This window comes from Miniopterus natalensis, chromosome 18, assembly GCF_054644295.1.
Source record: "Miniopterus natalensis isolate mMinNat1 chromosome 18, mMinNat1.hap1, whole genome shotgun sequence".
In the NCBI taxonomy this organism is placed as follows: Eukaryota; Metazoa; Chordata; class Mammalia; order Chiroptera; family Miniopteridae; genus Miniopterus; species Miniopterus natalensis.
Window position 1 is genome coordinate 36,088,409 of NC_142098.1, and position 8,372 is coordinate 36,096,780.

The window sequence follows — 8,372 nt, forward strand, 5'->3', positions numbered from 1 at the left end:
GAACGTCCTCACAGTTGGCCTAGGGATAGACACGTGGGGTTCATGAGCGTCAGCAGCTGTGCGAGGCAGGCAGGGTTCCCCTCCATGGTGCAGATACAGCAGCTGAGGCCCAGAGAGAGCAGGGACTTGCTCAAAATCACACAGCTAGAAATATTAATAATGACAATGATAATGCTGCTGCTGGTGCTAACACTGAAGCTCTAACCGCTGAGCCACACCGGCCAGGGCAAGTTTGCTATTATGATAGTTACCTTCATCCTACAGACAAGAAAAGTGAGGCAGAAAGTTAAGTAACTTGCCCCAAATCCACTCAGCAAGTATGCGGCAGAGCCAGGATCCGATCCCAGGTATGGGGGTCCTTCGCCCTCACTTCACGCTGCTTGCAGTGACGGTGGCAGAAGGGCAGCCACTGTCCTTGACTGAACCCAGGAGCTGGGTTTAAGCCCATTCCTTGGCAGGCCTGGCTACATAATTTACGGGCCCAGCACAAATGAAAAATGCAGGGCCCCTGGTTCAAATGCTGAGAATTTCAATCAGTGTCAGCAGAAAAGCATTAAGCTAAGAGCTGGGCCTTCTAGGTGGGGGGCCTTATGAGACTGCACAGCTGTGACCTACAGCTGCTCACAAAATGTCCCATTTCTGGAGTATCCCAAAGACTCCTCAGTGCCTTGGGAGGCAGGTCAGTCATTATGTCTGGAACCCAGAGAAGCAAACAAGCTCAGAGAGGTGCCTCATTTGGCCCCAGAGCACACAGAAAGTTAGTGGTAGAGGTGGGATGTGAACCTGGGCCTGCAGACTCCAAAGCGCCCTGTTCAAAATGCCCACCCCCGCACATGTTTGAGAAGGAGAGGGCTGGGGAGTGCCAGAGGGACTTCCTTCAATCCTTGGTGTCTCTCTCTCCCTGTCCCTCCCAAGGCCCAGGAGGCGTAAAAGGCTCCCTTCTCTCCACAGACACCGAGGACCTCTGGTCCTGTGACTCTCCCATCCCCAGCGCCCTCTGAGCCGCTGGTCACCATGGCTGCTTCAAAGGGCTCCGGAGAGGAGGAAACCACCATCCTCATGGCCAAAGAAGAGCTGGAGGCCCTGCGCACCGCCTTCGAGTCGGGCGACCTCCCGCAGGCCGCCTCTCGCCTCCGGGAGCTGCTGGCCTCCTCCGAGACCACCCGCCTGGAGGTGGGTGTCACAGGCGAGTCGGGCGCAGGCAAGTCGTCGCTCATCAACGCCCTTCGTGGCCTGGGGGCTGAGGACCCCGGCGCGGCTCTCACGGGCGTTGTGGAGACCACAATGCAACCCTCGTCCTACCCGCACCCGCAGTTTCCCGACGTGACCCTGTGGGACCTGCCCGGGGCCGGCTGTCCCGGCTGCCCCGCTGACAAGTACCTGAAGCAGGTGGACTTTGGCCGCTACGACTTCTTCCTGCTGGTCTCGCCCCGCCGCTGTGGGGCCGTGGAGACCCGCCTGGCCTCCGAGATCCTGCGCCAGGGCAAGAAGTTCTACTTCGTGCGCACCAAGGTCGACGAGGACCTGGCGGCCACCCGCAGCCAGCGGCCCTCGGGCTTCAGCGAGTCCATGGTCCTGCAGGACATCCGCAGCCACTGCGCCGAGCGGCTGCGGGCGGCCGGGGTGCCCGACCCTCGCATCTTCCTCGTGTCCAACCTCTGGCCCAGCCGCTACGACTTCCCGCTGCTCCTGTCCACCTGGGAGCACGACCTGCCGGCGCACCAGCGCCACGCCGGCCTGCTGTCGCTGCCCGACATCTCGCTGGAGGCCCTGCAGAGGAAGAAGGACATGCTCCAGGAGCAGGTGCTCAAGACGGCCCTGGTGTCAGGCGTGATCCAGGCGCTGCCCGTGCCTGGGCTGGCGGCCGCCTACGACGACGCCCTGCTCATCCGCTCGCTGCGCGGCTACCACCGCAGCTTCGGCCTGGACGACGACTCGCTGGCCAAGCTGGCCGAGCAGGTGGGCAAACAGGCAGGCGACCTGCGCTCGGTCATCCGCTCCCCGCTGGCCAACGAGGTCTCCCCCGAGACGGTCCTGCGGCTCTACTCGCAGTCGTCCGACGGCGCCATGCGGGTGGCCCGGGCCTTCGAGAAGGGCATCCCCGTGTTCGGGACGCTGGTGGCCGGTGGCATCAGCTTCGGCACTGTCTACACCATGCTCCAGGGCTGCCTCAACGAGATGGCGGAGGACGCCCAGCGGGTCCGCATCAAGGCCCTGGAGGAGGAGGAGTCCGAGCCTGAGGCCAGCCTGGAGGCAGCCGGGGACAGCAGCGTGGAGAAGCGGGGGGCCGGGGAGGGAGGCAGCGAGGAAGCCCCGCTGTCCACCCGCCGCAAGCTCGGCCTCCTCCTCAAGTACATCCTCGACAGCTGGAAGAAGCGCGACCTGGAAGAGAAATAGAAGCGTTCTCCCGCCTCCCCCACAAACGAAGCCTTAACAAAGCCAACCAACCACAGGAGGGGCCAGTGTGGTGACTGGGGCGCGGCTGCTGAGGGCGGGGGGAGGGCTCCCAGGGAGTGACAAGGGCAGGCCACCTTGGGGGGGGTAGAGGAGGCAGGTGGGCTCAAGTGAAAGAGGGATTCACTGAACTAAGTGGCCAAGAGGGATTTGGGGGGCAGCAGGGCAGCCCAGCCTGGATGCCAGACAAGAGCCAACTGTCAACCTTTGTGGGTGGCTGAGCGGGGGTCAGGGCCTGCTAAGGCACTTATTTTAGTTGCAATGTCATATCCCTCTCTGAGAACCCCACGTCCTCAAGGCCTCCTCTGGAGGGGAAAGGGGCAGCCAATCGGTGCCCAGGATCAGCACAATGGTGCCTAGCAACTGGGCTAAACAGGCGGCCGGTGGGCAGATGAGCGGATGGGCATCCTGGGCCAGCCCCGCTGCCTGTGAGTGATGGTGGGCTGGGTGGGCGGAGGGGAGCCACGCGGCTCCTGGGCTGGCCTCCGTGAGGAGGTGGTGAGGGTGGGCAGGCCATTCCTCTGAGCATCAAAGGAGAGAGGGGGCAGAGGGCACAACTGCGCCGCCTAGAACGGTCGTTTCAGAAAGATGGCAAGTGTGCCTGAGTGTGACTGTGTGTGGCAATCTGATGCTGGCGTGTGTGACTGGGGGGGACCCTGGTGAGTCTCATGATTTTGACGCTGTGGGTCTAAGTTGAGTGTAGCTTGCTGAGACCGGAGTTTCCTGTGTCTGCACGGGTGTGTGTGTGTGTGTGTGTGTGTGTGTGTGTGTGTGTGTGTGTGTGTGTGTGTGTGTGTGTGTGTGAATGCTGGGATTGTGCTGAAAGGCCGTGGGTCTGAGAGTGATGGCAACTGTGTTGGGATCTGAAAGCTGCACGTGGCTGTGAGTGACGGAACATGCAACACATTGGGTGCGCATACCTGTGTCTGGACCAGGTGGCCCAGTGAAACCAAACTCCTTGGCTGATTCAAGGACCACATGTTTAAAAAATTCAAGAACTACCAGACTGGGGGGGCGGTTCTGGACAGGATGGGTTGCCCGGGGCTTCTGTGGGCTTGGACAGGGGTCAAGGAAGGTCAGACTTAGGGGTAGAGAAGGGTGAGTTCCCAGGAATTCACAGAAGGCTCTGGAAGCTGTGTACAAGGCCGGCAGCAAAGTCAGGACTGTGATGCAGGGAGGTGGCCTCACCCCCAGGTGCTCACAAATATACCCTGTGGCTTTTCCAGAACCTGGTGATGGTTCTCACCTCATTTGGGGGCCTCAGATTACCCCTGACCCTAGGAAACAGCTCCCGACTCAGAGGGTCCACTTTTACCTGGACGATGAAAGGGGGGTGCTGATTCTCTTGGCCGAAGAGCTCTCTGCTTTGCAAAAGAATTCCTCTCCTCCTGGAAGCCTCCCCATTCATTGGCTCTGCCAGGACTACTGGGGTTCACATGGGCCCTTCAGTACCAAAAGGGGTGTGGGGACCATGGTAGGGGAATCCCAGACCCCAGATGCACAAGGCAGATGGTCCTTTCCAAATCCATTCTCAAAGCACAGCCACATCCTGACACCTGTGGGCCCTCAGACATCACCCTAAACACAGGACTCACCGGCCACTAGTGGCTGGGATGGAAGGCTGGGCACAAGTACCCAGTGCTCTCACCACACTGGGCGCAAGGTTCAGAGAGACTGAATGGGTTACTTTTGTCTCCAACTGGTCACCATGGCTGGCTCTTCTGCCTTCATCTCTCCATTCCCCATCTGCCATCTCAACCCCCTTAGCCCCTGTTCCAGCTCAGGCCTCGCCTCTCCACCCAGCTCCTGCCCCAGCCCCTTCCTTGCCTCATCTCCCAGGCTCTAGTCTCATTCCCCATAAGGCCACAGAAGGACGCTAATGTCCACAGCAGACCTCTCCCTCCCCTGCTCAAACCCTTTCCATGGCCACCCACAGATAAAGCTCAAGCTCAGCCTGATGTTCCAGGCGCCTCCCAAGCTGGCCCCTGCCTGAACCTCGTCAACAGTAAGACCCCGGGTCTTCCTGAAACAGCAGAGCTGGGAGGGCTCTGAGGAGTCATCTCTCCATTCCACAGGTGAGGATGCTGACGCCCCACCCCTCGCAGGTGGAGGAAATAAAGACAGCAGAGGGGACATGACTTGCTCAGCGTCACCCAGTAAGTCCCTGGCATGGCAGGGACTAGACACAGTCATGTAATCCCACGTGTCAGCCCTGGCAGTCCGTCCATCCCACGAGTGAGGACTCGGAGACCCAGAGGCAGGATGGGGGGTGCCTGGGTGCACGCTGTGGTTGCTGAGCAGACAGGTCCTCAGAAGCCAGGCAGTGGGGTGGGCAATGTTCCCACCAATGCACCAGATCCCTTGGGTCTCTTTTCCTGGTGTTGGAACTGCAGCACCCAAAGAGGTCCTGGCACATAGTGGGTGCTGAATTGTGGAAGGATGGGGGGGTTTGCATGACAAAAGGATCAGACAGAAACACAAGGGGGGAAAAAGCACCAAAGGGAGCTGGTCCATGACTGTAAAGTATTTGGCAAGGGACTTTGACCTCCCTGAGCCTGTTTCCTACTCTGTAAAAGGGGGACTCCATTAAATGATGCATATGGTTAGAACAGTGGCCAGCCCAGAGTAAACATTAAATAAACTACCAGCAATGATGAGGGTTCCAGCTCTTAGTCACTGACCTATATTGTTGATCAAAGTGCCCGGTGCAGGGTTCATGCCCCCAAAAGTTATTTAAGAATTGTAAGTCTAGGATCAGAAGAACACAGTCCCATTCCCACCCCCCACGCACTAGCTGGAGGCCTTTGGGCAAGTGATCTCTCCTCTCACTGCCTAATGTGGAGAGTAAGGGGATCGAGCTCTTGGGGATTTTATGAGATACTCCAGCAGCAATGCGGGACAGCGATGAATGAATGTTAACTAAAATAAAGCATTTAGCACTGGGCCTGGCATATTGTTCCACTCAGTACTGTTACTGGCAATGCTGCCAATGCCTTGGGCTTGCTGAGGGCTGGAGAGAAGAGAGGGCGACTCGGTGAAAACACTCCCTTACCTGTCCTGCCAAAGGTCATCAAGTCCCAAAGACGTGGAACTGAGGGTCAGGGAGCCCATGGCAAGCCCAATCTTCCAGTCAGGCCTCAGCCAGTCCAAGATACTGGAGCTATCCAAGGACACCGGGGCTCTGAAGGAGGCCTTTGAGGAGGGGAGCCTGCCAGCAGTGGCCGCCAAGTTGCAGGCCACGCTTCAATCGCTGGAGAACATCAGGCTGGACATCGGCATAACCGGGGGAACAGGCTCAGGCAAGTCGACCTTTGTCAACGCCATCCGGGGGCTGGGAGATGAGGACCCGAACTCAGCCTGCACGGGCGTGGTAGAAATGACCGTGGATCCCACGCCATTCCCACACCCCAAGTACCCCAACATCATCATCTGGGACCTGCCCGGCATAGGCGCACCCACCTTCCAGGCTGACAAATACCTCCAGCGGGTGCTGGTGGACCGTTACGACTTTTTCATCATCATCACCTCTGAGAGCTTTACTGCCAACCATGCCCAGCTGGCCCACAGGCTCCTACAGCAGGGCAAGGACTTCTACTTCATCCGCTCCAAGGTGGACGTGGACGTGGCCGCCTCGCGCAGCCGCCGCCCCAGAACCTTCTCCGAGGAGAGCGTGATCAGCCAGATCCGGGACGACTGTTGGCAGCGGCTGCAAGGTGAGGTGCCCGCTCCGGGGGGCCTGGGGAGGGTGGGTTTTTTTGTGTGTTTTTTTTTAAATATATCTTTATTGATTTCAGGGAGAGAACAGGAGAGGGAGAGAGAGAGATAGAAACATCAATGATGAGAGAGTCATTGATCAGCCCACAACCCGGGCATGTGCCCTGACCGGGAATTGAACCCCGATTGCCTGGATCCTAGGTCGACGCTCAACTGCTGAGCCACGCCCGGCCTGGCGAGGGTGGGTTTTTGAGGGGTTGCCTGGCCCTTCCCCTTCTTCTTCCAGCTGAGGTCGAGTGGGGAAAAGGGTCACCTAAGGTCACGCCTTGAGGCTGAACCAGGCCTGCAGTGGAATGCTGCCAGCCGTGTGCTGGTCGCAGCCCATCAATAGCCAACACTGTGGCTGACCAGCCCCCTGGTTCTCATGATGATGGCACGATGCTTGCTCCTCAGCGACAGCCATCAGGAAACCTTGAAAGGATGCAGGTCTATTAACCCACAGCACCTGGAATTTCACAGCACACCTGGGGCCATACAGCGAGGTCAAGGGGAGATCATGGGCCTGGGGTTGCTGCTTTTATTAGAATTGAGGGTGGGGGCCTAGGGTTCTGGGGTTACTCTTCATTGGTGAATTTAAAGTATAAGAGCAGGAATTTAAAGTGCAGGAAGAGAAAACAAGTAGCCCAAATGGTCAGGTATTGAAATCAACCAAACTCTCTAAAACAAAGGAGCCTCCGTGGGGAGAGGTGGCTTGGCTCTTGGGGCGGGCTTATTACTCAAGATCTCTCTTTGAAATGGATGCCTCCACAATCAAAGCATAAGTCAGGCCTTACACTACATTTCCTGAGTTGACACTTCTCAGTCACAGGTGACAGAGACCTAATCACTTGCATTAAGAAATAAAAAAAGTATATTGGCTTGTGTACTGGTTATCAAGGCAGAAAGCAGTGCAAATGCTACGCGCCCATGCGGTTGCTGGCCCCTATTGCTGATGGCACCCAACCTTTACTGAGGGCTCAGCACAAGCCACACACCATTTTCATGAACTCAGTTCACCACCACAACATCCCTAGGAAGTAGGGACAATGATCACCTTTATTTTACAGACCAGAGAGGTTTGGTAACTTGCTCAAGGCCACACGGGTAGCAAGGCTCCTATCTGAACTCAGGCAGCCCAGCTCCACGGCCCATACTCTTAAGCCACGGGCTGTGCAGACTCATGGCAAGTGCTTGAGCCCAGGCAGCTGTTGGGACACCATAGCTGCCCTGGTGCGGAGACCACTGAACGGTGCTCTTGTCTCCTGCAGCGGAGGGCCTGGAAGGCCCCAAGGTCTTCCTGCTCTCCTTGTTTGAGTTGGGCAAGTATGACTTTGGCCTGCTGGAGGAGTCCGTGGTGAATGAAGTAGAGAGCCACAAGCGGCATGCACTCCTGATGGCCCTGCCCAACCTCTCAAAGTCCATCCTAGAGAAGAAGGCGGCCTCACTGCGGCAGCACATCTGGTTGGAGGCCACGGTGGCCTGTGGCATCAACCCAAGTCCTGTGCCGGGAGTACAGGATGTGGCGTGCGACCTCTACCGGCTCATCCAGTCCCTGGAAGGCTACCGCCGCAGCTTCGGCCTGGAGGAGGACTCCCTCATGAAGCTGGCTGAGCAGACGGGCCAGCCCCTGCACAGATTCCTAGAGGAAGTACACATCCCGAAGACCAAGGTCACCAAGGAGCTGGTGGTGGACCTGCTGGGCCAGGCCTCCAGGGATGCGTCTGCTTTCACCCAGGAGCTCCTCAACGTGCCTGTTCTGGGCGCCCTGGCCACCTGTGGCATCTCCTTCGCCACCATCTACCAGATGCTCCGCCTGTTCCTGGACATGGCGGTTGAGGATGCCCAGAGCGTGCTGACGCAGACCTTCCTCAGCCACTCCAACCACAAGCTCTCAGATAATTCCAATCAGTAGCCACAGCCTCCAGCCCAGGCTGGCTGGAGGTGGAAGCGGAGGGCTGGGAGGAAACAGGCTCCGTGTCCCCAGGCTGGGCGTATGGGGGATGGGAAGAAAATCAAGGTCTGCCTCTCCTGACCAGCCCGTGTGCTGTCTCACTTCTGCGCCGAGTCTTATGCCCTCTTGGGCCATGGCCCCCACCTCCCTCACTCTGGCAACCCTCCCCCGATCAACCAGCTGTCCACCTGGGAAGCAGGGAGGGGAGGGGCTT

General features: G+C 58.3%; 2 protein-coding genes across 2 annotated transcripts; both read left to right on the top strand.

The window, feature by feature from the left end:
* The first annotated feature begins 1,014 nt into the window (after nucleotides 1–1,014).
* Nucleotides 1,015–2,397, top strand: IRGC (immunity related GTPase cinema). Its single transcript, XM_016219492.2, has one exon. It carries the CDS (start codon nucleotides 1,015–1,017, stop codon nucleotides 2,395–2,397), a length of 1,383 nt encoding a protein of 460 aa, XP_016074978.1.
* Nucleotides 2,398–5,563: 3,166 nt separating this feature from the next.
* LOC107542223 (interferon-inducible GTPase 5-like) lies at nucleotides 5,564–8,119 on the top strand. Its single transcript, XM_016219480.2, has 2 exons — nucleotides 5,564–6,167; nucleotides 7,476–8,119. The coding sequence occupies exons 1-2, from the start codon at nucleotides 5,564–5,566 to the stop codon at nucleotides 8,117–8,119; spliced, it is 1,248 nt and encodes a 415-aa protein (XP_016074966.2).
* Nucleotides 8,120–8,372: the final 253 nt, after the last annotated feature.